Source organism: Aulonocara sp. 'chitande type north' Nkhata Bay, linkage group LG13 (assembly GCF_057382095.1).
Source record: "Aulonocara sp. 'chitande type north' Nkhata Bay isolate Kocher_YH1m ecotype deep benthic linkage group LG13, A_spYH_male_GT1.1, whole genome shotgun sequence".
Taxonomy (NCBI): domain Eukaryota; kingdom Metazoa; phylum Chordata; class Actinopteri; order Cichliformes; family Cichlidae; genus Aulonocara; species Aulonocara sp. 'chitande type north' Nkhata Bay.
The window spans coordinates 24,927,566-24,955,109 of NC_141356.1; the positions used below are offsets into that span (position 1 = coordinate 24,927,566).

The window sequence follows — 27,544 nt, forward strand, 5'->3', positions numbered from 1 at the left end:
GTATTATTTCATCTTACATAACACCAAGAAATGACTAAATAAACTTGCTCACCCCCACAATGTTTTTTTTGTTTTGTTTTCAAATCCCGAAAACAAATGCGCTCTCATAAATCAGTATACAACCCTAGGAATTGGTTTCATTCAACCTTTGTGGCCTTTAAGAGACAGATGTCCACAAACTGTCGTACCTAGGCAACAGAAACAGTGATTGACAGGGGGAGAGAGTAGGAAGGGGGTCGTTATGGAGGAAAGCCTTTCAGGTCTGACAGGGTGACAGATCCTAAAATGAGCATCTGTCAGTGGGAGATGAAGAGGAGGCCCGTGGGGATCCGTTACAGATTTCACAGGACAACCTTTCTGAAAAATCTCCCTAAAAGCTTTTACAGCATCATTAATTCATAAAAAGAGATTTTTTGGGGGAGGTGTTACTTGTGTACTATGAGAGACAGACAACTGCAAAATTAAACGCCGCTAACAAAGATTAGCTTATGTGAGTTGTACAGTATGTTCTAGGTACTGGAAGGGCACCCCACCCTTCTTATGTCTAATCGCAGCCTTTTCGGGAGTGACCATGACCTTGTATGTTCTCGGAGAATATCAAAAGGACAAAAGAGAAAAGGAGAGAAGGAGAGAAAATAGATGGAGGTGATTATGACAGGAGATGGAAGGATGAGAAAATATTAGAGAGAGCTCCTCACCCCTGTGGGACATAAGGAACATTAAGAGGTGGCAGAAAATGGCTTGTGGCAAAGACAGAATGAGAGCAAGCGAGAGCAGCTGAAGAGAGATGGAGAATAATAGAGCATGTCCTCTAAGGCACAGCAAGAGCTTAAATGCCACAGCGTGTACGTGTCATTGCACGTCTTCACCTGTGTGGATGTGTGCGTGTGAGAGGGTGCATGTGTATCATGCGTTCAACCTTACCAAGCATTCAACCTTTGAGTATGTCTACGAGACAGAAGGTAGGAGCCCTACTGGGATTATGCCAGCACAGAGAAGATGAGCGCATGTGACCGGACTGCAAAGAGGTGCTGACAGTGTTCTTGTGGGGTTGGGGGATATTTTTCAATCAGCCATCATATGAGACAAGACTTATCTTATCTTATCTTATCATATCCTTTCTTAGTCTACGACATTAACCTATAGGTGGTTCCATCTGAACGCTTCACAGTGTGAGCGTTACCATAATCGTAACCATACATACGTATGGCAGCTAGAGGGCAATATTATTTTCAGCAAAATGTGACTGTTCAGCTCTTACAGCGGCGCTAACTGAGTGGCAGGTCATAGTTCAGCTGACACTACAAAAAAAATAACAAAACATAACAAACTGATATATTTTAGGTTAAGTTTGGCTTTTTGCTGCTAGGTATCACAGGTCCACAGACTTCTCCCCGAGCCCCTGGGAAATGTCGAGTGTCCGTAAATGTGCAACAGCCCACGAGTAAGCCAGAGCCTCAGGCATGGAGGGTAACACTGCAAGGACACGATCCAGAAACAAACTCAGTTTGTACACCTGAAGCACAAGATATTGCAAGTACAAAAAAAGCAGCTTTCACAATGTCAGCACTCAACAAGAAACTGTAGTTATTCTGGGTATATTGTGACAGGTAAAGTGGAAGAAACTTATTAAATTTTTTTCCCTCACTGAATTTTCAATTTTTCGTCATCATACAGTACTTCAGCCTGCAAAAAATGTAAAAAATACATACGTGAACGTTTAAATAACATGATAAAAAGGTTATTGAATGATCTGCCTCATTCTGAAATCATTGCAAACATAAACAGGCTTGTTTTTCTGTTTCAGGAGTGAATTATGGTGATAGACAGAGAGAGCACATTCAATAGATGCACAGACACATAGATGGATAGGTGGATGCTGCGACACTTTCTATTCTAGTAACACCTCCGAGCCTTTGAAGTTGTTACTTTTCTGTCTAATCAGCCAAGTTTTTTCTGAGTCAACACAGTGACAACACTCCCCCACTGTTGCTAGACTTATAACCGTTTAGGCTACACACATTATGTAAACAGGGCACTTAAACGTTCAGACTAATTTAACACACAATTGCAAGGTTAACAAGAATAGTTGTCATGACTATGTCTAAGGTGGCAAGTCTGACTCATTGCAACACAAGCAGGGAGGCTGAGTGCGCTACAGAAGACCTGATACTAGTAACGCAGGGAGGTTTGATAAGGAAGTTCTTTGTTTGATTTAAATGAGCCCAAATTCAAGTATGATGCCGTCAGCTCATGCACCTCTGGACCATTTTAATCAACACTGCGGTTATTTTTAGGGCTTTCAGCAGAATGTCTTTGCGAAGGGGAGGACAAAGTTGCAGCTAGTCAAATCTGACAAGTGGTGCAGGTGATGAGTGAAGACTGTGCTCATATTTTAAAAAATTCCTGCGTTGTTGATGTGCTCTAAGATGGCTCAAGATGGCACACATCACAGTTCACGTTAAGTCTTCCCCTGTGGAGCAATTAACTGTGCCTAAGCTGATGAATGATCAGAATAATGACAAGTATTCTCCCTGCCTCACTCTTTGGGGCCCAGTCACACGGCCCTACAGTAGATACTGGTTGGTGACTACCTACAACCAACCAGACCAGTCTCTTATGTTTGATCATTGTTTGTAATGTGGAAAAAAAGTACAAGTATCCACTCGCTGGGGCGACCAAGCTAAAAGAAGCATTTACCTAAGTAAACATTTACCAACATACTCAAGTAGCTAAACAGTGCAAAGCTTGTATAGTTAAAATATATTTAAAGTACCTAAAGTAAATGTACTTATCATGTAGAATGGCTATTTTATGAATCATATATGCAGGATATTATTGGATCATAATTACTGATTTATCTCTCGCTAATGTTGGAGCTGCTGGTGATTTTAATGTATGTATTGCTCTGTAGCTTGAGATATAATATTGCAATTTGTCAGCAAAAGAATTTAAGTTCAAATAAATAGGATAAACTACTGTGTAGTGGAGTAAAAGAAAGCAGCACCGCATGGAAATACTTATATTAAGTACAAGTATATCAGTAATCCTCAGTAAAGTTCAACCCCTTATTGGACATGCCCCTGAGCTGGAGTCACTGCGGTCATTGCTTTTTTTGGCTTTTGACTCTTATGGTCCTGTTCTCAGGACTTTTTGCTCACACCTCATATTTAAGATGTGCTATGTGAGATTAATGGGGAGTTGGAGTACAGACTTATCAATCAACTAGTCCGCTTGTCTGGGCTTGATCCTGGACCACTTACAATCCTTCTGATTTAATGTGTAATAAATTAGTTTTTAAGGTCGTTGCATTCATGAAAATGAAGACAAGTAAAGTTTTATGAATCACCACTGAATAAGATTTCTACTTCTGGTGACTCGTGCACCCCTGCTGGCCTCAGACTGAATCCTGTCAAAGTCATCTTCTTCCCCACTCCCTGCAGCTTCAATCAAAAGGAAACACTTAATATCCCGCAAGACCTCACTTCAGACTTCTTCCATACTGGGAATCCTTTCAAAGTGACAACATGACACAGAGTGGGTCTCTTCTTTTTCGGTGTTTGTTTCCAAACAATAACCAGAAAATGAGACACAAATCTGAGGGGATTTTCCCTGGTTTTGTACGGAGCAGTCGAGAAGCGCGGTGACATGTCACTGCTATTAATTCATCCCTTCGCAGATGTTCTATTCAAAGCCAGATTTACTGTCTGCATGGAGGTAGTTTACCAGTAGATCTGTAGCTTGATAGACAGCAGAAAAAAGGAAAATAAAGTCTGACAGAAAAGAGCAGGTGGTGTGACAAATTAAAATGCATCAGTAGTGTAGTGTTACCAGAATCTTAATTGGTGAAAGTGAAATGACTGATTTTGTTGAGCATAATCTCTGAGCAGAAATGTATGGGTATCCCTTAATTATTAATTTCAGCATTGTTAAGAGTCTAACTGTGCCCCGTATCCACTCATAGCTAATGTGGCATTTACATAACTGGTATGATTTCCCATCGTACCACTGAATAGATCGCTCTCAAATCACAAGAAATAAAGTTCCCTGTGTGAATACTAAAAGTCTTTTCCCTGTGGTCTCATCAAAATATATGCAGGTCACTAGACACTTGTCCAGGCACCACTTACAGCCACACAGTTCCATTATGTACCTTAAATTACAGCATAAATTATCCCTGTCACAGTTAATATTATCAAAACTTTATCACACCAATCCAATTTCTGTTACAATGCGTGCAGAGCAATTACTGTGTCTGATGTGTAATGCAGAATCCAGCAGAACCTTTTTATCCCCCTCCAAAAATGTCATACCACATTTCGCTGCCAGAGGGACAGTCAACTCCTGCCAAATGTGGAATTAAAAGTTTATGTTCCTTTCCTATAAAGCAAATGGAATAACTACCAACCAAATTATAAAACCATATAGATATATGCATACTCAATAACCTTTTTTTTTTTTCTTCCTTTTCTTAAATTCACCTTTTTATGACACCAACAACCCCCCGTCAGGTACATAGGTTTCAACTCAGAAGAAACGCGACAGTGACATGATCTTTATCTAATTTAAAAAAGGTTTTATTTAATTTCCTGAAGGTTAATGAGAAGTTTATCATCCGCGACAAAATCCACTTTTTCTTGCTAACAACGTAGCGGGTTGTGATAAGGCAGAATGCTCACGCTCAGCAAAAAGAAGATGAGACTAGGATCCACAGAGAAGGGAAAGCTGCATTAGTATTCTGTGTTTGCTGGCAGGTATAAAGTGCAGAGCAGCAGTCTCTGAGTTTATCCCACCCATGTTTGCTTTCTGCCACATAAGATCAAGGGTTACATACACCTGTCCAGCTAAGTAAATGAGGTGGGTGGATGCCTGGAACCATCATGTATGACCTTAACACATTTCTGATACCTTCACCCACCAGCAGGAGGGATAAAGGTGGCAGCTGTTTTAACAAACAGAGGTGTCTGGAGAGCCAAAACATCCTAAAACGTCATATAATATTTCAAATAGATTTGTAACATTAGAAACTGTTGAATTTTTGTACTACTCACACTTTTATATACACACTTAAGATATGTGGAGGGATGAACAGAAGGCTAATTTGCTAATGGTTTCTATTTCTTTCCCTTTTGGGGTATTTTTATTAATTGCACTCTAGTTAAATTGTGCTTATTCCTAAGATAAGTATTACTCTCTACAGAAAAGAGCTAATCCAACTAAGAAAACGAAAATCAATTTCAGAAACTTCAATTTAAATACAGTTTTTCACAGGAACTATCTAAAAATACTGAGAGCTTTTTTCCCCCCATAATCATAAGTAAACAAAGAAATACCATTAATTATTTAATTTAGAAAGTATATAATGTTTTTAACTTTTTGCCGTTTCTCTTGCAGCCCCAACATTAAGAATACACTTCAAGTCAAACTATACCTTAATATTCACTTGGTACAACTTTCACCTTTCACCTCTGAACATAGGCCACTGGTTACATTAACTATTAATTTGCATCATGACAATACTCATTATCCAACATGCTTCTCAGGGAAACAGTCAGCCGTGTGCTACCTGGAGAGCTGTCAGCGTTACGTTCAAAATACACAAGCACCGATCTACAGGCCAGCGAACATTTTCTGTGTTCGGCCAGTCAACCTCATGTATACAGCAGCTCAGCTAAACAGTTGCATGCACACTTGTCCTTAGTGTCGAAGCTCCTCAACATAAATGAGGACACAAAGTTTGCCAAAATAACAGCACAAGCATATTAATCTCAACAAGCCTAATCACAGATATTTTAAAGAAGCTAACAAAGGCAAACTGGCTAAAGCTAAAACTCAAAGCCAGCAGGCTCAGTATGAGCCTGAGTACAAGCAGAAGATCAGAGCAGCTACAAGGAAAATTATGGAGATGAGGGAAAAGAGGAAAGAGTTGATGTCCTGTAATCTGAAAAAAAAAAGAAAAAGAAAAAAGAAATACAACCAAAATATATTTCCATAAACAGTAAGAGGGGAAGAAAGAAATGACAGAAAAGACACTCAAACTATATTATGTGCCATTTTCTTATAAGGTACCTTTCTTTAATATCCTTACACAAAAAAACAACAACAACAAATTAAGAATGTTATCACTGTAGAGGTCATACTTCAAATAAATATCATCACAAATTAGGGAAAAAATTAAAAAGGTTTTGTCTCCCTTAACAAATCACAGATTTAATGCACTGCCTGGCAATCGCACAAAGTGACGCTAAAAATAGCATCCCAAAGAAAGATGGGTTTTCAGAAAAAAAGTGGAGAGGTGTTCCCAGCTTTCACAGCTCCATGAAAGGCTGTGTGGGTAAACTGTTCAATAATTTAAGAATGAAAGAGTCAGAGAATCCAGAGAAATGTCTAGAACTGAGCCACAAGCCCAAAGAATCTAATATTGAATAGCTGTGATCTTCAAGCTCTCATTCAGCACAGCATTGAAAACAGACATGTGTCTGCAGTGGAAATCGCCACATTGGCAGAGGAAAACTTAAAACCTACTGTCAGTGAACACAGTTTGTCCACGCATCCTCAAATACCAGCTCAAAAGTACAATAAATAAATAAATGAACGCACACATAACCAATCATCACCTTGTTTCTTTGGCCCACGTGCATATAAGAGAGATTGATGGAAAACTCGAACCTGAGAGAAATGAATGACTTTAATATAAATTATGGACACAGAGTCTTCTGGGCTAAAGAGGACAGAGACAATCCTGCTTATTTTTAGCAAAAACCCCACATTCAGTGTTGCATATGGAATCTACCAACTGAGCATTTGCGCTCCTGTTAATTGTATCATCCTGAATATTTTTTGAGTTTCTAATGATAAACTCAAAGGATGTACCCATTTGCAAAAAGGCAGAAATCACTTTCAGCAATTACACATAATTATTAATTTGCTTGAAATGCCCCTTCCAGCCCATTGAAAAAAATGGATACATAGAACAGAGGCACCGAGGGATGGTAAGGAGTGAGAGAGAGACAGAGAGAGAAATAAAAACAGAGACAGACGGAGGGCACAAAGCTCATTCTTGTGAATAAGAGATGTGAGATGTTGCCACGGTGATATGCCACTTGTGGGAATAACTGTGAATGCAATGTGCCAGAGAAATGCATGCAGCTGCAGCAAAGTAATAAAAAGGGATCACAAAACAAAGGCATTATTCAGTCTTCAGAGGCTAGGACAGTCTGCCCTTTTGGCCCCTTTTTCAGAGGGAGTTTTATGCTTTCATTACTTCATCTCAGTATACCAGTGATAGATCTCTCCCTAGCCTCTGGTTTGCAGTCAATTTATCAACAAGAATATTTCCAAAGAAACTGACGTAACTGGAGGAAAAAGAGGATGTAATTTCTAATTAATTGATCTTTTTGAGGAGAAATTTTCATTCTTTTTAATACAGGTATGAACAGAATTACATCAATTTAATACATTTAATAGAGTTTTAAATTAACATACCTATATAATTAGATAGATGTAAGAAAATGGTACATAATATGGTTTGATAGCTTTCACTGATAACAGCTTAGACCTGCTGCGTAATTTTTTTCTTCCTCTGTGTCTGCTTATTAAATTTTTTTGTTTGTTTGTTTTATTCCCACCTGCTTTTTTCATATGATTTTTACTACATGAATTCACAGAGGGGCAATCCCAGTTTACTTCTCTGTGAATCACTACCTTATCGTGGTGGAGGGCTTTGTGTGTCCCAGGGATCCCAGGGGAGTCCGGCTTTGTCTCAGTCTGAAGTTGCCCTTGAGAGGCGGCAGGCTCGGGTGGGTATTTAAATGTATTTATTTATTTATATTTATTTTGATAATCTCTAGTCCTGTGTTCAGTGTGTTTGTATTGCTTCCTCCCAGTCTCATTATGTCTGATTAGTTTCAGCTGTGTTTCCCATCCCCTTATCATCCTCTGTGCATTTAAGCCCTCAGTCTTCCTCTGCTCGTTGTCACGTCATCCACATTGGCTGTGCGTTCTCATGTTTGTTGCAGGTTCCCTCATTATGCCAAGTTGTGAGCTCTTCATTTCCAAAAGTCCAAGTTTCTAGTTTATCTTTTGTTTGTTTGTTTTGGTGTGTTTTCTGTATCTTTTTGGTTGTTGAATCACAGGAATAAAGCTGCCTCTGAGTTCTGCGTTTGGGCCCTACCCTCACCTGCCACACAGCCTTCTGAGACATGGAGGGGCCTTATTGAGAGGAACAGCCTGACAGATCTGAACTTGAGTGGTGTGTGTTACCGGACTTCTGTGCAAGTTTGTCCATATTAAACACAATGTTCTAATATAAGGTTGTCCATAAGTGACTCTGGATAAGCACAAGAGGAAGGATGGACGGAGATTGATCTACCTGAAGGATACTTTGTCCCCACATTCACTATGACTGTGCACATATCAGACAATCATAATAATAATAATAATGATAACAGAAAATATCTCCCTACATTATTCATGCATGCAGTCAATTACAAGTGTGTCTTTGCCAGGTGAGGAGGCGACAAATTAAATTAACACCTTGGTTCCTAAAGACGAAAAAAATACTAAGGAAAACAGTGGTTGGAGACCATTTGACCGAAATGACTGTGACTGTGCAACCTTTGCCTTTGAAATGGATGCATCAAAGACATGGTCTTAGACCACTCTTCAGTCAGTTGCTGTCTTCAAGTCAGCTTTAGTGAGTGAAGATGGCGGTAAAACAGGAAGAAAACGACAATAAGACAGAGTTAGTTTGCTGTCACTTTTCAACTGAAGTGGTTCATATTCAACCCACACAGTCTGTTTGTGAGATTCTCATGGTTAAATGTGATAAATTGCAAATTTAAATCAGAAGTGTCGACATGTATCAGAGGAGAAGGGCAAAATCCTAGGGCTAAGGGCCGACCTCTTCTCAAATAAAATGCAAGAGACTGAAGAAAAATCATGTTAACAATATTAGTTTTAACTCTTCTGGGGACAAATTATTCTATTACATTGTACAAACTATTTCCCCATAAAAACCTGAAATCTGTGTTTAACAACTATATGATTACTGCTGTGAAAAGACATGCAGAGATGTTTTCTTTGTGTACTGATTTTTATGTAGAAATGTGACTAAAAGCTTTAAACACTGGAACCTCTCTGCTCTTGAATTAAGCAGGAATGCAGGGCTCTGCACTAAACACCCAGGACCAAGTAAAGAGCAACAGGACAGAGCAACCAACTGGTCACCACAAGCACTTGCAATCAGTACTAGACACCAAAAAAAAAAAAAGTGAATGCAGTCTCTCACCAACCACTGCTTTTTACTCTGTTGCAAAGAGGCTGTCCTATATTTTTTTTAAATATAAATTCTCTATAAAAAGCCTAAAATAACACCTAAAAAAACATATAAATCATCCAAATAAAGCTTATGTAATATATGTGAAAGAATATTTTCTCCCTCTAAAAACTTTAGAGGGAGTCCCTTTCCCTGTATGTCTCATTTTCACCTGCCCCTTAACACTCCTCTCCCTCCCTTCTTTCCTGTGTTTGTTACATCAACTATGATCATCCCCTAATGATCTCATGGAAACTCTGAGCAGTAAGTGGCGGGCTCTGGAGGTGATGTCTTTTAGGGACACTCTGTGGCCGTCCCGTCCCAGGAAACAGAATCCCAGTGGGGGTAAACGGATCTGAAACCTGGCTTAGCAGATGGTCCCCACTGAGCTGACTCCTCTAATAAGCAATTAGAAGCACTAACATGACACGAGTGACAACAGCATATTCAGGATGAACCTGAAACCATATATATGACCAGGCCTTTTATGAGAATCAAAGGAGGGTCAGAAAGTTGCTGTTGTTTTTTAAAATAAACAAGGAAGCATGTCATACAGAGGCTACACATGGAAATCTCACACTTAATCCTGCACCTTCTAAAGCTCTGCACAGCACAAGAGGTGTTTTTCCCGCCAAAATAAACCCATTATGTGACGGCCTCTTTTTATGTAGGTCAGTTTTAGGAGGAGTACAACCATCATCATCCATCTTCCACCATGGATGTTGCTGCAATAATAACCTGTCCACCCTTTAAAGCAGAGGTTGGGAATCAGTCAGCCCCATCTCTACTGATCCTTCCACTCCCACACCAACTTTCTGTGTGACTCAGACCTGCTGATGTATAGATGAGACAGGCTGAGAAGAGGAGGCAGTTCCAGCTCCACAGAGCAATTGACATGCGGCATATAAGCCTGCACCAAGAAAATGTTGAATGTTAATAATGTGACACTTTATCAGTGCCCACTGGGAAATTCTCATAATGCTTAACCCACTCCAGGGAGACTGGGGCATGAAGCATGAAGTGATTTAGATGGCAACACAATTGGATCCATCTCCAGGTCAATTCCAAGTCACTGAGTGTACTTCTCAATTAAGGGTGATCTATATTTGTCTCTGCAGATATGCTGTTAAGTTGTTGACAATGCATCCTTCTGCTCTTCTTTCAGCTGTTCGTCCAGTAACAAGATAGTTTCCCCTCCCAGTCTCAAACCTCCTGGTCTTTTGCATGTTTAGCAAATGCTAACCTTAACCTATAAACTATGGAGCCGCTTTACAATATAGAGAAAATCCAAATTGTTTGGTTGAGCCTTTCTTTCCACTACACAGCCAAGATGGTGTCCATGAGAGCATTCAGCTAGCTCCAACTTCACTTTGTAGTTATAACTTGACCTTTTTCACTATATTGCTTTTTTTCACAATATAGAGAAAATCCAGGTTAGCTCTGTCACCTCACTGCAAGAAGGTCCTACTGTAGGTCCTTCCTTGTTGTGTTTTAACTTAAATATCTACAACTTAAAGATAACTTATTTGTATAACTGAAGGACTCTTAATACTTCACCGAAATAAGCTATAAATGATTTATTAAAAAGAACATTAAAATAGAGATCATTCACTCTTGTTCAATTTGTTTTATCAGTAGTATTGCAAGCAAAGGAATTTTCTTTCTTTGGTCATTTTGGCAACATCGTCTGTCCCTAATCTTGTTTTCAGAAAAAATTAATAAATGTGTCTGGCAGCAAGAGGGTTGTTTAAATTGGTCGGATCACTGTGATGCTGCAAGTTCTGATCCATTAGATATGCGTCATCCTGGAGGCACTGAGTCACTCAGCACTCCTCCCTGAGACCACACCAGGCAGCCACGACAAAGATGAGATGGGGAAAGCGCAGTCTTAGATCTGACAAGGGTCTCCAAATAACAAACACGAGAATGTCTGCATCTTCTCTGACTGCCTGCTTAGGTCTCTGTCCATAGCCACGTAATTTTCTGCCTGTCTGTTTTCCTCCCGTGTTGATTCTTTGCTGTGTGACTGTGTACTCCTGTCTGTCTCTCGCCTGCAGTCTAATCTGCTTGTGACTCTAAATGTAATCTCATTTCTGACTACCCTGTCACTCTTCAGCCCGAGGCTTCAGCAGAGCATAAATAATCATATTGTAAAAAGTAAACAGTCATTTGCTTGTGGCTTTAATTTTCTAATAGCATGGGCCACTTGTTTAAGAGCTAGAGTGGGTTTGCTGTAATTATCTAAGTGATTTTGGATTTCCTTATGACACACTTCAAGGGCAATGTCACCAGAGTGTTTAAAAAACAAAGACTAAAAATAACCAGAGACAAAATGAATGTGTGCTGTCGCCACAGTGTCTCAGACACTGTGGTCTGTAAGTCACAGACAAATTTGATCTAATAGGGAAAAGGTTGGGCACCCAGATAAATGAGACATTTAGTGTCTGCTCTCTTGACCTTTTCCTCTGCAAAACAGTTTGAAGGAAGGTGGGACAGACAAAGGTCGCAGGGACTGCAGCACAAAACGATGGGTGTAGGTCACCGACTCTTTAGCAACACAGGCGCAGGTGGCAAATGGATGGGTTAATAGATGAGAGAGGAAGAGAAAAAAAAAAAAAAAAAAAAGAGGGACGAGCAAGGATGAGTCATCGCACAAAGCCTTATGATAGGCCTAAAGGGGGGGCTGCAGGGAAAACCATTCATGAGGACAAATTGACACAAGCTAATGCAAAGTTGTAAAATTCTCCCTAGTGCTCTAGAAATGTAAAAGCCAAGGGAGAAATTGAGCAATTATAACTACACTACATACTCCAATTTGAATGGTATAAAAGAAATTTTACCCCGGTGTACATTTTAAACAATTTAATAAATGTATCCTCTGTAAATTTGCCATTTTAAGAAGTTCAACACAGATGAACAGCACTGTGTACACTTCTTAAATAAACCAATGTGTCTACTATCAGAAAATATAGAGCATGATAGCAGGGATCCTTGTTCTTTTCTTTCCTCCTATGACACGTTGCTTTCCCTCTCATCCCCCGTCCACCTCCTCCTCCTACACTCCTCTACTACTCAATACAAGGCTTATGTTTTTTATGTGGCGGCAGCCCAAAAGGAAAAAATAAGCCAGGAGGACCTGACTTCACACTGCTGACCAGTGGCAATGGTATGAACACAAATTCTGAACCACAGCTAAATCTCACCATTGTAAATCTAAATCAAATACAATAGTGTCTCTTATCTACAAAGGTACCTACAAAATAATTAATTTGTAATTGTTTGCTGCCTTAAACACTGTATGCATGAGAGGTAAAATAATCAAATGGTTCTTTGTCACCACTGGACATAATACTCTTTCAGCATACAGCTTAATTTCCCTGAAAGGGACCGAGTCTGCCACACATCCTCTGGGCACTTTAAGGATTTAAGCTGACTTTTGACTGTGGATAATTACAGGTTATTTCAAATCAGATGAGGTCAGTAATATAGAGAGCAAACGCATCCATAGATCTGGTGTTGCAATGGACTCTCACCAGGGATAATGGACTTCAACTTATTTATAGCACATATCAAGCAGGTGAATTTGCCTGTGTTTGCCTGGTGGGAGGGGTTTAGAACAGACAGGGGAGCTACAGAAGGAGCGCTGTCTATTTTCAAAATCTAGCAGGCTAAAATTATAACAAAGTGAAAACAAAAATAGATCACCTTTCATAATGAGTTTGTGTGTGAACACATTCTATGTTGCTGTATTTAGTCTTTGAGCTAAAGCCAACATCAGGATGCCAACACTGCTAAAAATGCTCATGTAAAGCCCCAGTCACAAAAGCCTAGAGAACAGTCTGACCTCCTGGTAATTAGTGGTTGCTAAGGAAAAAAAATGTGCATTCCCGAAGCAGTTGCCAAAGAGTTTGAAGTCACTGCTAGTCTAGGTGTAAATGCTTGCCTAGCTTTGGTCATGAGCAGATTGCCATGGTCGGCCATAGTTACAGTGGAAAATGGGACAAGTGCTTGGAGACAATTTGGCATCTTTGATGCGAACTACAGGCGGCTATGGCAGTCCACTGGTGCCTGGAGCAATAACAAGGAGGTTGTTGGTGCCTCTTGGTGACCAGTTTCACCTAGCAACAGCCAGCCAACTTCCAGCAACCACTCGCCAGCTAGCAAGAGAAAGGTGGCTGTTAGTCAACTGGTTTCTACGCTTGTGTGGCAGATGCCTTAAGCAAATGTTTTGAAGAGATGTATTAAAGTTTTGGCTAAATTAAAACTTTGAAATGAGATAAAGATGAAAAAACTTGAGGGAAGTTTAAAATGTTGCAATTCTTAGAGCAGGAAAATGAAACTCATTTTATGTGGGCGAAATGTGAGTGAAACTCCCCTTTTTAAGAAGTGAAGAAGTTTAACTACACACATACAGTAAAAAGGCGCTTCTACTGTAGTAAAATTGAAAATAAATGAAAGAAAGCACATCTTTGGGCTTCAAATGTAAGAAATACATCTGTAAAATTACAGAAAACTTCTGGTAGCTGTCTGTCCAGACTGTCCTGTAATTACAAAACAAACTTTTTGTTAATTCATAGAAAATGTCCATTATTTACATATGGATCCATTGTAAATAACACATTTCTTTAGTAGATAAGGTAATTCATAGGTTTATCTGTTGGCTATGGAGAAGGTCTTCATCGGTAGGAAAAGATGTGAAACAGTTAAAAGTCTAAAACTTATGCCATCTTTAATATTCTCCAAAGTCGGCCAGTGGACTAGATTTGAGTCTTTGCTGGGCCAATTCTGGTCCTCAGGCCTTATGTTTAACACTCCTGTTTTAGAGGATGACTTAATGTTTCATTCCAGTCCATTCAATACTTGATTTAAACTAAAAAATATCAGTCTTGTGGTGACACTAGGAGAAAAGTCAAGGAATCAGCAGTCAATATTCTTAAGACCATAAATTCCAGTATCACAGTCATACCATTTTCAGTCATTTATTCACCATGTAGCCATCTTATACATGTTTCTCTATACAGAGAACGCATTCATTACTTCTCCAGTGGCATAGTTGAGGATTTTTGTTTTCCTATGTACAGACCTTGTCTTGCACTAGACACATCACACTCCTTCTGCTCCCTCCACACCAATCTCTCTGCCACCGTGTTTATCCCCCGAGGTCGCTTTTGCCAAAAACAGTCATTCATCACTTTTCAGAGGATTTACGTCAATGCCAATTTGATTGCCATCAAACTGATAAATTGCGGCAAAAGACAAATTAATACACTGTGCAGCCTGATTAATCCAACAGCTGAGAGAAATGGAAGCAAGGCAAGGTGATAGCCTGGAGGTTTCAGAGGTCATGGAGTTTGAGTTAGGGGAATAGGAGCAGACTGGCTCAGAAATTGAGTTTCATTATGGTGGAACACACTGCTGAGGCAAAGTGTCATATCACCAAACTGGGGGAGTTAGGTGAAAAATGTGTCTGAGCCCACTGTTATTAATTTAGAAACAAACTAATTTGTTAAATGTGTTTGATTTCTGCAGAGATGGCCTCTCTGGATCTTCCAACATTGATGTAACTGATGATGTCTGACGGCCCCTTTTGGCACCCACTGAGGAAATTTACAAGTTTGTGAGCATTGTTGTTTTAAAGGCAGAGTTGGGTAATAAGTTTCAGTCATGTGCATTTGATTTTTAGTTATATTTGATAATGATGAATTAAAAAATACATAAAAATATGATGATTATGATAATGATTTGCAAAATACTGACTAGTCTTTCTGCATGCTGAGTATCTGTGTCTATATGTGGGCGGTTGTGTTTCTTGTAAAGATTTCTCATTGAGCTTTTACAGCAATGAAGTAAACTGCTCCCCCTGAACGGAAATAAAACATAATTTTGTAAAAACCATATGCTTGCATTTATGCAGGGAAGTGTAATTAGCAAGCACAAACAGCAACACATGGGAAACTGTCGCCACGAACATAAACACGCACATATAGCACAGAGAAACATACTGTGTCTACTCAGGCAAACACGTCTCTCATGCACACACATACATTCAGAGGCAAACAGTCTCTGGCAGTGCCCAACGTCTTCTGTAAACGAAAAAAAAGAAGTGCTTGCACAAGCCCAAGGACCTCTAGCACAAAAATGTACTTATACATGGGTGTAAACACAAACAGCGCCAGCATCATAAACAATCCCAGTCTGAAAAGTACTTTGTAGAGCACGGTGAATGACAGACGTTCTCTGCACAGGAATCATGGGGAGTGTGAGCGAACACTTATTTTCTCCCCAACAGGATGTTTGAGGACACATGGAAACGTGGTGAAACACACTTGCAGCAACCTTACACACTACGCACAATCTCACCTTGGTCTCTGCCAAGAAACGCACACAAGCACACACAAAGACACACTCACACAGTAAGAAATTGTTTGAAAAGAATGAGATAATAGAGGGGCAATCACGGGAAAAGCTACGTAGCAGGAAAGCAAGCATGTCAAAGAAATTTGTGCTTCCTGTCCTGTTGACTTCTATCATTTTACTGAAGTGTTTAAATAAAAGGAGCTGGCTAAAAAAGAAAAAAAGGTGTGGATTTGTCACAGCACTAGTTAAAATGAAAGTGTTATCACTTAGCTGTAAAGAGAAACAGATGTGTTGTATTTTCAGATGATAGGGGTCGATATGCAGAGTGCCATGCAGTGTGTGGGTGGATGGTAGGCAGAGGGATGACCATAGGGTTTAGGGAGCGTGCCATGTGAACAGATGGTCTCTGGTTGCCACCCAAGATCCCATTAAGAAAGATGGCAGGACTGACCTATTTCTGGACCCACCGTGTCAGGCAAATCCACTGCACCGGGAGATAGGGGGAATATCTACATTCAGTGGTTATAATCCTTCGCTGTTTTTGTTGAACATTATGGGATTACACACATTGTCACTGTAACAATAATGCAGGAATCTATTACATGATACGCTGGGCTCATGTAGCACAAGAAGTTAGCCAACTCATATTTCCAGCTGTCCGAGTAGTTGCTTCCTCAGACGTTGTGCCCTTGAGCGCTTAATTAGGTCTTTCAGGAAAAACAACTGGGATGATACGGTTGTCGAAGTAACTGATGAGCTATCCACAGCCTGACGGGAGGTGCGCTCTTTTTCCACCTATGTTCCCGTATGCTGTCCCTTTGCGTGGACAGCTGTCTCATAAGGGCTCAGGGAGACACATTCTTCTGAGTGCACAGTACAGTCAATTAGTTGCTGCTCTGCATAAGCCTTTTTCCACCTGTCGATTAATCAAAAAAAACTTCATCACAAACTGGAACCTGCTAAAAATGCTGTGATTTTCTTCTCTTCTAATTTCAATCACTGTGTTAAAAAAATACATGTTTTCCCTTGGACGCAAACTTAGTGTTTGTATTTGATAAAGCGGTATTACAAAGGTGTGGAGAAAAAAAAAAGAGCTAAACAACAATAACTACTAACCCATACAGCAGAACAACACTGGCTCACGCAGGCAACATTTCATCTCACTGGCATCTTTTTTTGTTGGTGACATGTTGGATATACTACGTGAGGGGTTGTTGGGGGTGGGGGGGGGGGGTCTTTTGGGTAAGTCACAAAAGCTATGGTGAGGAAAAAATGTATTATCAGCACCTTTGCCTTACACACACACACACACACACACACACACACACACTTTTTTGTTCTTCTGCAATTTTCTACTTGTGCAGCCTGTGGCTCACCAATGGGATTATTTTTCAAGACATGATCGCCAACAACCAGAATGATCAATTCCCATGCAGCATGTCCGGTCCTGATGGCCATGCAGCGTAGGCGAATGTGTGCTCATTAACATTTCTTTCTGATCAGAGCAAATTAGCTCGGTAAAGTCACTGCACATCATTTAAAAAAAAAACAAAAAAAAAAACACAGGCATTGCCTTACTCGTGCTGGCATTTCATCACAGTATGGAGCAGCATAGTTTCCTAAGCTCCAAAATACATTTTACAATTGCTTTCCCACTGGTCAGGTGCTCAGAGGTAACTTTTTCTTCTGAATGAAGGTAGCACCGTAAGTTGGCAGGAATTTGTTGGGGTGAACTCTGTTGTAAAAAACACATGAATAGTACAAAGGAGACAACCAGGCTCCCATCTGTGGTTAGGTTTAGGCAACGAATCTGAACATGAAAGTCAGTTTCTAACCTTAACGGAGGATTTGACTGAGACTTCCAAAATAATATATGCGACTCATTATTGCACAGCACATATAAATTTTTCTAGTAATTCAGTAAGCCTGGGGGTATAGCTGATTGTTCACAAACAGGGAAGTCATCAAGGCAGACAAATGAATGGGGGATGGAGGGCTCCGCCTACCAAAGACCATCCTTCCCAGTGTGCTTTTGTCCCTTTTCCATCTGGATAGAACCGAATGGGGTCTACATCAAGATGTAATCCCACCTGTCTGTGTGTGTGTGTGTGTGTGTGTGTGTGTGTGTGTGTGTGTGTGTGTGTGTGTGTAAGTGTAAAACACAGAGAGAAAGACTGAATGTGCATGGTATTTCTACTCTGCTCTGCCCAGGCAGACGGCCCCCTAATGTCAAATGACCGAGCGCCACTACACAGCAGTTGCTATGGTTACCAGCCAGGTTCTGTGTACACAGATACTCATCGCAATCTCGATCTGCAGTGAAGCACCGATGGCAGAGCAAGAGCCCCGCAAAAGAAAAACTAAATAATATTAATAACATAAGAATTCACCTACCCACCCACATGCACATACATACACACAAATCATGTTTATACTGTATGCAGTACATGTTGAGAAATACTTGCATACATGCACCCACGAATGTTAATTCCACCCACATGAGAAGATACTGTACTCACTTCACCTTCACGTAGCACTCACTTGAGTAAATACTCAGTTGTGCTGCATATCATTAGAGTGAGCAAGTAAGCAAACACAGCCTGCTGGGCAGAATTATCAGCCCCAGCACAAGTAGCACAAATCGCAGTAGGCGATACACTGGGATATCACTATGGCTAGAAACCCCTCTAAAGCAGCCGGTGCTTTATTTCTCCCTGACTGTCACAACCACTCTGTTTTACTCTCAATCTGCCCGTCTTTCTCTCTGTTGGCGTGTCTCCCTATATGTTTCTTTGATTTATCTCTCACTCTCTCTCATATACACACACACACACCAATGTACATACAGGGCAGATTGGGAGCACTCAGTCAGAGCAGGAGATGAAAGGGAAGAGGGAGCTGTGTCCATGCCAATGGAGCTGTGTGAGTGGGGAAGTGATGAAAGAGAGGCTCATTTAGTAAATTGACAGTTCCCTTCGGGATTCTTCATCTTCTTCCCCATGAAAGGCCTGAATCTTTCTCAACTGCGAGCTATTCTCACCAGGCATGAGGAAGATGTCATATTCCAGCAAACATTAACAATGTCAGTATTTTAGTTTGGATCCATCTCTCTCCTCACTCCCACTGCTGCTCCATTCAATCCACAGATGCACAGCAGATGTCTGTGCAAAACACACCTACTTTTCATACGCTGATGTAAAATGAGATGTAAAATGAGCACTAGATGCTCCCTGACTAGCATACAAATGCAATGTGTTTCATCATTATTATTATTATTATTATTATTATTATTATAGTTCTGTCGTAAAATTCTTGAGCTACCCATCAGTATTTTTAAATGGTCTTTAGCAATAGTTCTCCAGGCTTTGTGAAGGTCATTGAAAGTTTTTCTTTGTACATCTAGTCTAGTCCGTGTCTGTCCTTTTAGAAAAATGTGTTCTTTTTGGTAGTTAAGAAACTTAACATTGATGAATCATCCAGGCATAGAAAAGATATCTAACTTCAGGGATAATCCATCCAGTCTACACATGAAAGACAACTTAGCAAAGAATCAATTTTAAATTATATCTTTAGACATTTTGCTAGCAGTCTGTGCAAAAAACACATAATTTGCTCCTATTTCTGTAGCTGAATTTAATATATATATATATATATAATTGAAATTGATTTTTGGTCATAACCAGTACTGTTAATTTAGGGCAGCTGTGGCATAAACCTTACACCAGATGGTGGACTAATAAATAGTCTAAGCACCGTGTATACACTATGTTGCCCAACACTTAAATGGGCCTCAATTTTAATCAAGTGCTGTGAAGTCTTTCCATAACTCAGCCAGTCTAAAAGGTAACAGAGGTAGCATGCTGCTCATAGTTAACTCTCTGTGCTCAGACATTAGACTGTGTGTGGAGGACATATGGGTATGCTTATAGGGAGAACACATCAGCAACTGTGCTGGTGGAAAGACTTTTTTTTTTTCTTTTTAAAAATTAAAAGCTGTTTCTCTAAAGCTTTGTCATAGTAAAAATCAAACAACAGGAGAAACAGAAAGAGAATTTGACATCCTTTAGGATATGTATCCAACTTAACAGATACCTCACTACACAGACCAGCTAATTCTGTGCCAAACTATGGAAACTTGTAATATCTAAACAATGAAATTCTGAGGGTGAAAAAGGCGACTAAAAGCAACACAGGACAAGGAGTTTGTTTACTTCATAGTTCATTGTTAACAAACATTAACAAATCTTCCTCATATGCATCTAAGTATGTACATGCACACCCACACACAAAAATAAATGCAAACTCATATAGCAGAGTGAGCTGCAGTGGGCCACAGAAAGGACACTGTAGCACAAAAAAGGCCGGACAGTGCCAGCCAAATAGCCAACTGATGTTCAACTAGCCTCTGCTAGGATAAAATGAATTGCCCTACAGTATGTCTCCAGTGGGACTTGTATAAATAAGGTGAGGAAACGTGTACACGACAGTGGATTGTGCAGTGGATTTATCCAAAAGCCAACTTGATTGTGAACACTATGTGCAGTCCTTTTGCCAGAGGAAAGACCAAACTGTTGCACTTAGTTAACGGTGGCTGGGCCAAACGATTAATGTCAAAAAAGACCTGATGTATGTGTGTCTGGGTTTGGTATCTGACATGTTCATCCCCATCAGAAAAGCGAAAACTTACAAGAACTCTGCCAGTGAGTGTCTGAGCGGAGATCATGACACCGGCCCAGTCTTTGACTGAAGTCATCCATCCCACTTCATTGGCTGGCGCCTCCTCCTTCTCATCAGGGCCCTTTGGTGCTCTGTCGGCTGCCTGATTGTTGGCGGGGTTGTTCACCTTCTGAGCCTCCTAGAAAAAAAACGGAAACGAAATCTGAGTAGGCAAATTAAGGAAACCGACAGGAACACATTGTTGATTATAAGCAGATAAGTCAGTTTGTTTAACAACAACAAATTATACGTTATCCCCCACAGTAAGGCAATTTGTCATAATCCATTATTTCCACACTTCCCATTTAATGCCTATGCATCCTGGCAGCATCATGTTCATGTTCCTTCTGAGTGGCAGAACTTCGGGTTACTCACCGTATACCTGCATGAGCCTAAAATACTTCTGGGGATACTGCAACTTAACAGTTCTAAAAAAATAAAAATAAAAAATAAAAAAACCTGATAAAAACTTTCAAACTGGTTGTTGTGGATCTAAAATGATGGCACACTTAACAGCCCGCATGGCTTCCCACTTTTCAAACACATCTTGGTGAACTATTTCTATAATATATATCAAGGAAAGTTTGCAAAAGAGCAGCCATGTTAAAAGACTGTAGGAGATGGAGAGCATGTACTGTACGTAGTATAAGTTTCTGAACTTATGTATACCCTTAAAAAACTACACATTTCTTTAGGACAAAAAAAAAGGGTGTCACTGCACCCATCACGCCATCATAGCATCCATCTGCTACTATTAATGGTGAATATGTGTGTTCAAGTCAAATAACAAGATGTGTATGAGGCCACTCTAATTTTATTGCGCATATGGCATAATTGTTCCTCGGGGTAAACTGTTGTTCTCATGCAGCCCTTTTAATGTGCCTTCTCGTGTCTGGCTGAGTGAGCAGAGTTGCATGGCACTTCATTGACATGCTTTGTTTGGCACAGTCGCTGCATGCAGCTGTTCCTCTCTAGAAATTCGCTCATTCCTGATTTGATACAAGTAAGCACTCTGCTACCTTGTCCTTCTGCCAGAAAATGAAGCAAGTGGATTTCCTCCACTTTTGTCTTCCTCAAAGAAAAAAAAACCTATATTCAAGCATAATAAATGGAGTCCATAGAGAATGCCTGGAATTGAAATAACTTTAAAGCCCCTGGATTATGTGGCATCGGTCCACTCTGTGGGAACAGCCTCATAGTGCACATGTAGCACTAGGAAAACATTTTACATGTCCCTTCTCACAGTGACATCTGACAAGTAGCCATCAGAGCAGATTATGTGCTATGTCAACAAAGTAAAATTAGTGTCCCTGTTGTGTAAGTGTGGGACGTTTGTTGTGATGACCCCATGAAATTCAAAAATGGTGACGAGTGAAAACTATAAGTGTTTACAGTGAGTTTATTCTTGTTTTTAAAATCCAACACATCATAATTCCTAGAACTTTATGAAGCAATAAAGACATGCAACCAAAAGCCAGCTGACCACTGGGGTGACCGATGCACACCCACATGTGATACGAAAACAAACCAGACTGCAACTTGAGTATTTCTGCAGGGCTAAAGAGCAGATGAGCCCAAGAGAGTGCTCTGTCCATTTCAAGAGGATTGTCTGGTTAAATTGGATTATATTTGATAATGATATGGCATGGACACAGCTGCCATTTTCCTAATTTCATTCTAACCCATAACAATGCCAATAAACTGACCCTAAAAAAGCCTGCCTTAGTCATAAGATTATTATCCAGCTCTGCCGTTGGGCCTCGCAGTACTCCAGTGGGTAATTCGGTTAGTTATGGTTTGTATGCTCATTAAATGACTCAGCGTTTGGAGACTCACAAACTTTTGAAGTACCTATCGTGAAAGTGACGTGAAGCATTCAGCTTTGCTTTTGAGCACCACAAGAATTCAGTATTTCCGACAGGCTGCTATCAAGCACATTTAACATTTAGAAACTTTAGCTTAATATCATTTAAATAAATAACAGCCGGTTCAGGCATTTTATTTGGCAGAAAAAGTGAATGAGGCATTGACCTGAGACAGATATAGCCTGGTTCAAAGTTAAGTGCTGTGTTTGTTCTAATAGATAATTATCGTCCACTTCACCAGCCTGCGTTCAATATTTTTGTTCAACACAAGAGGTGCTATTGCTGTTTTGTTGTTCACTTTCTTAAAAGTAATTAAAATAAATTAATATTACAATGCATTCTTAAACACAGTGGTTCAACAAAACCCATTGCAACGGTTTCTTATTCACCCATTTGTTAGCATACCAGTGGTATTTAAGGTTACTGTAGCATGTGCAGGGGCTACTACCCCGTCTCATCCCATTCTCTTTCCTCCTTAAGTCCTCCACTAATCACACCGTAACCAAGATATCTGAAAAAGTTATCAACGTTTTATAAAGTTCAAGCTCCCACCATGAAACTTTATTGTATAAGAGCTTACCGGATATGTCACACTGCAAACAGTTAAATACTTACATCTAACTGAATTTCTCCCACTCCCACTCATCCACTCACTTTATTGCATTGCCAGCATGCGGCAAAGACCCAGGAAAATTTGTATACATGCACATACACATGTCACCATCCACAGGGATGTCTACGATTTCACTCTGACTGACACTTGATAGCACTCCAGACAGGGTGTGTGTTAGTCTATGCCCACCAGTTACTTCTCACCCAGAAGAACCCCAAAACCTCACATGCTGCACAATTATACCACAGCAGGAGCACAGCACATCACACCAGGACTACAGTGTGTCGTGCAAATGTCACATCGCTTGTTTCTGGCTCTCTTTGCCATTTGCAGTGTTGCTGTTTTTTTTTGTTTTATTTATTTTAAGCATGTTAAAAATCCCTGCAGTCATCTGTTTGGTCACAGTTGTGGCTTTATCTTCATGAATTACATTTCATACAAAATACAAACTGCACATTACATTTACTTTACAATGATTTCATTTCAAATGAAACAAGGATTTCCATCTTGTTACAAAATAACTGCTACTATTTTGTTTTTTCAATAATATATTATGTGAAGACCTCCATGGATGCCAGTTTAATCACAGGACAGTAGTTCTCATTACAGGGAGTGCAGAATTATTAGGCAAGTTGTATTTTTGAGGAATAATTTTATTATTGAACAACAACCATGTTCTCAATGAACCCAAAAAACTCATTAATATCAAAGCTGAATGTTTTTGGAAGTAGTTTTTAGTTTTAGCTATTTTAGGGGGATATCTGTGTGTGCAGGTGACTATTACTGTGCATAATTATTAGGCAACTTAACAAAAAACAAATATATACCCATTTCAATTACTTATTTTTACCAGTGACACCAATATAACATCTCCACATTCACAAATATACATTTCTGACATTCAAAAACAAAACAAAAACAAATCAGCGACCAATATAGCCACCTTTCTTTGCAAGGACACTCAAAAGCCTGCCATCCATGGATTCTGTCAGTGTTTTGATCTGTTCACCATCAACATTGCGTGCAGCAGCAACCACAGCCTCCCAGACACTGTTCAGAGAGGTGTACTGTTTTCCCTCCTTGTAAATCTCACATTTGATGATGGACCACAGGTTCTCAATGGGGTTCAGATCAGGTGAACAAGGGGGCCATGTCATTAGTTTTTCTTCTTTTATACCCTTTCTTGCCAGCCACGCTGTGGAGTACTTGGACGCGTGTGATGGAGCATTGTCCTGCATGAAAATCATGTTTTTCTTGAAGGATGCAGACTTCTTCCTGTACCACTGCTTGAAGAAGGTGTCTTCCAGAAACTGGCAGTAGGACTGGGAGTTGAGCTTGACTCCATCCTCAACCCGAAAAGGCCCCACAAGCTCATCTTTGATGATACCAGCCCAAACCAGTACTCCACATCCACCTTGCTGGCGTCTGAGTCGGACTGGAGCTCTCTGCCCTTTACCAATCCAGCCACGGGCCCATCCACCTGGCCCATCAAGACTCACTCTCATTTCATCAGTCCATAAAACCTTAGAAAAACCAGTCTTGAGATATTTCTTGGCCCAGTCTTGACGTTTCAGCTTGTGTGTCTTGTTCAGTGGTGGTCGTCTTTCAGCCTTTCTTACCTTGGCCATGTCTCTGAGTATTGCACACCTTGTGCTTTTGGGCACTCCAGTGATGTTGCAGCTCTGAAATATGGCCAAACTGGTGGCAAGTGGCATCTTGGCAGCTGCACGCTTGACTTTTCTCAGTTCATGGGCAGTTATTTTGCGCCTTGGTTTTTCCACACGCTTCTTGCGACCCTGTTGACTATTTTGAATGAAACGCTTGATTGTTCGATGATCACGCTTCAGAAGCTTTGCAATTTTGAGACTGCTGCATCCCTCTGCAAGATATCTCACTATTTTTGACTTTTCTGAGCCTGTCAAGTCCTTCTTTTGACCCATTTTGCCAAAGGAAAGGAAGTTGCCTAATAATTATGCACACCTGATATAGGGTGTTGATGTCATTAGACCACACCCCTTCTCATTACGGAGATGCACATCACCTAATATGCTTAATTGGTAGTAGGCTTTCGAGCCTATACAGCTTGGAGTAAGACAACATGCATGAAGAGGATGATGTGGACAAAATAGTCATTTGCCTAATAATTCTGCACTCCCTGTATTGCACACTGAACAGCGATAGCATATTGAGCAGCACTGACGTTTAGCATTCTCTCTATGCATACGAGTGCGTTTACGGTGAATGAGAATACATGAATAATGGATGTAGTCACGAACTAAAGGCTAGGCAGATCAGGAGACATAATGTAAACAAAGAATTTCTTCTAGCTTATTTGAGCGGCCGGCGGTGGGCTAAGCTCACGCACAGAAAGCCAGTGAAGCAGACTGTTATGGGAGAATCCATCTGCTGGCTATATATAAACACATCTGTGATGTCAAACAGGGCGAGACAGGCAGACAGAGAGAGAGAGAGAGAGAGAGGGATTCAGAGAGGGAGCCGCAGGAGTCAGTAAATGTGTTTACAACCAAAGTCCACAAAGGACAAAAAAAGTAAATATTATAATAATAATGAAAAAAGCAAAGACTTAAACAAAAAATATATGGTTGGATGCTAATGCTCACCTGGTGGTCAGAAACATGATGTATATAATATATATAATATATATATATATCATATTACATTTTATTGTTTTCAGTTCATCTTATTAACAGGTGTTATTATTCAGTTCCCCACAGGCATATATGAAATGTAATAATTCCCTCCTGGTGCAAATTAAACAATTCAAGCTTCTACAGTGAGCTGTCACATGACACATAGGCAACACACTGTAAACATCTGCTTAAACAGAGGTTGCTGGAGCATTAACCCTGTCCTTGCCATTACCACCCCTGACCATCGCTGTAACAAAAAAAACAAAAACACTTCTGGAACCACAAGTGTTGTAACTTATTGTAACATTTTTGCAACCCTGTGCAGAGCCTATGTGAACTTTAGCCTCAGTTTCCTGTTCTTAACTGACAGGAATGGCACCTAGTATGGTTTTCTGCTACTGTAGCCCAATCTGCTTCAAGGTTCGGTGAAGATGCTCTTCTGCATACTATTGTTATAAAAAGTATTCATTTGAGTTGCTGTCGTCTTCTTATCACCTCAAAGCAGTCCGACGTTCTCCTCTGACATCAACAAGGCATTACTGCCCAGAGAACCACCGCTCCCAGGATTTATTTCTTTTTTTAGGCTATTCTCTTTAAATCGCGGAGATGGTTGTGCGGGAAGATCCCAGCAGATCACCAATTTCTGAAACATTCAGACCAGCCTGGTCAACCACGCCATGTTCAAAGTCAGCATTTTGATTCTTGGTTTGAACTTGCGCAGATTATCTTGAGCATATCTAAATGCCTGAATGAACTCGTGCTGTTGCCAGACGATTGGATGTTTTGGCATTTCTGTTAACAAGCAGTCAAACAGGGGCACCTAACAAACTGGTCGGCGACTGTATATTGGAATCCCGGCATTATTTCACTCATTTTGAGTGGGTATTTCAATTTGGTGCCTCAAATTGATGATGGTGTGTCAGTGGTTACGGCATGCAGAAATAAACATAATTGGTATCGAATATGCCAACCAATCACATTACAGTTTGCGTTACAGTCTTTTAGATAAATCAACATTATTAATTTTAGTATTGCATCAGTGCATAAAAGCATTTGCAAATGAACTTCAGAAGCATTAGTATGAGTCACGTTAAGGCCTAAAATATATGTAGTTCACCTACTTCAAGAATCTTCTTTCCAAAAATAGATGAACATTGTTAATATTAGGACTGTACCAATTAACAGAGTACACAGGGGAGGGCTGGTAATAATGAGCAAGAGAGTGGCAGAACACGAAAAAAAATATGACACAGGAAGGAAGGAAGACAAAGAGAGGAACTGACAGTGAGAAGTCTACAGGACGGGGACAAAAACACAGGGACTGTGGGGTAAAAGAGGACACTGAGTCAAACAAAGACTCGGAGGGAGGCAGAGAGATAGAATGCCAGAACAATAAAGCGAGAGGAGCAGAGATAATGACAGAGACAGAAATTAAAAGACATCAAGAGAGACAGGAAAACTGAGCAAACACACGACTGACAGAGAAGGAGAGGACAGCGACAGAGAGACAAAGATACTGAAAGACAAGGGGGGTAAACAAGTAGCTGAAAGACAGACAGCGGCACAGATTAGGAGCAAGAGAAATGGTAAGTGAGAGTGAGAGAACAAGAGACAGAGGAAAAGACAGAAAGAATAGACAACGGAGAGAGAAAGAGAGAGAGGACCATGCCCGTCTGACTCGGCTGATCTAACCGGACTTGGCTTTAACGCAGCTGTTCCTCTGGCTTTCATTCGCATTGCTGGGGAAAACTCTATTCCACTGTGAGAGGCTATTTATAGCCTCACCCTGGGAGATGAGAAACTAGTGAATCTCATAACATGCTTCGTTCCCCCTGTTTGCTATTTAAATGCCGGTACAGTTACCCAGTGTCCCTGGGTTACAGCCCTACACTGGGTCATAGCAGAAGGGAACACGGAGGAAGAACACACACTCTCCTTAGAAACCAGTTTAAAAGCCCACATAGACAGGTGCAAGGCTGGATATGATAACACCGTGAGGAGAAAAGCTATTCCTGTGTAAAAACCA

General features: G+C 40.3%; 1 protein-coding gene across 16 annotated transcripts in view; it reads right to left on the minus strand.

The window, feature by feature from the left end:
- The window catches only part of kcnma1a (potassium large conductance calcium-activated channel, subfamily M, alpha member 1a), a 150,921-nt gene that overhangs the window by 88,413 nt on the left and 34,964 nt on the right, over positions 1-27,544 (minus strand). For all 16 annotated transcript variants that reach the window (XM_086259360.1, XM_086259351.1, XM_086259357.1 and 13 more), the window contains exon 2: positions 20,361-20,528. In XM_086259360.1, coding sequence (XP_086115486.1) covers positions 20,361-20,528 — 168 coding nt within the window. The remainder of the gene's footprint in view (positions 1-20,360; positions 20,529-27,544) is intronic.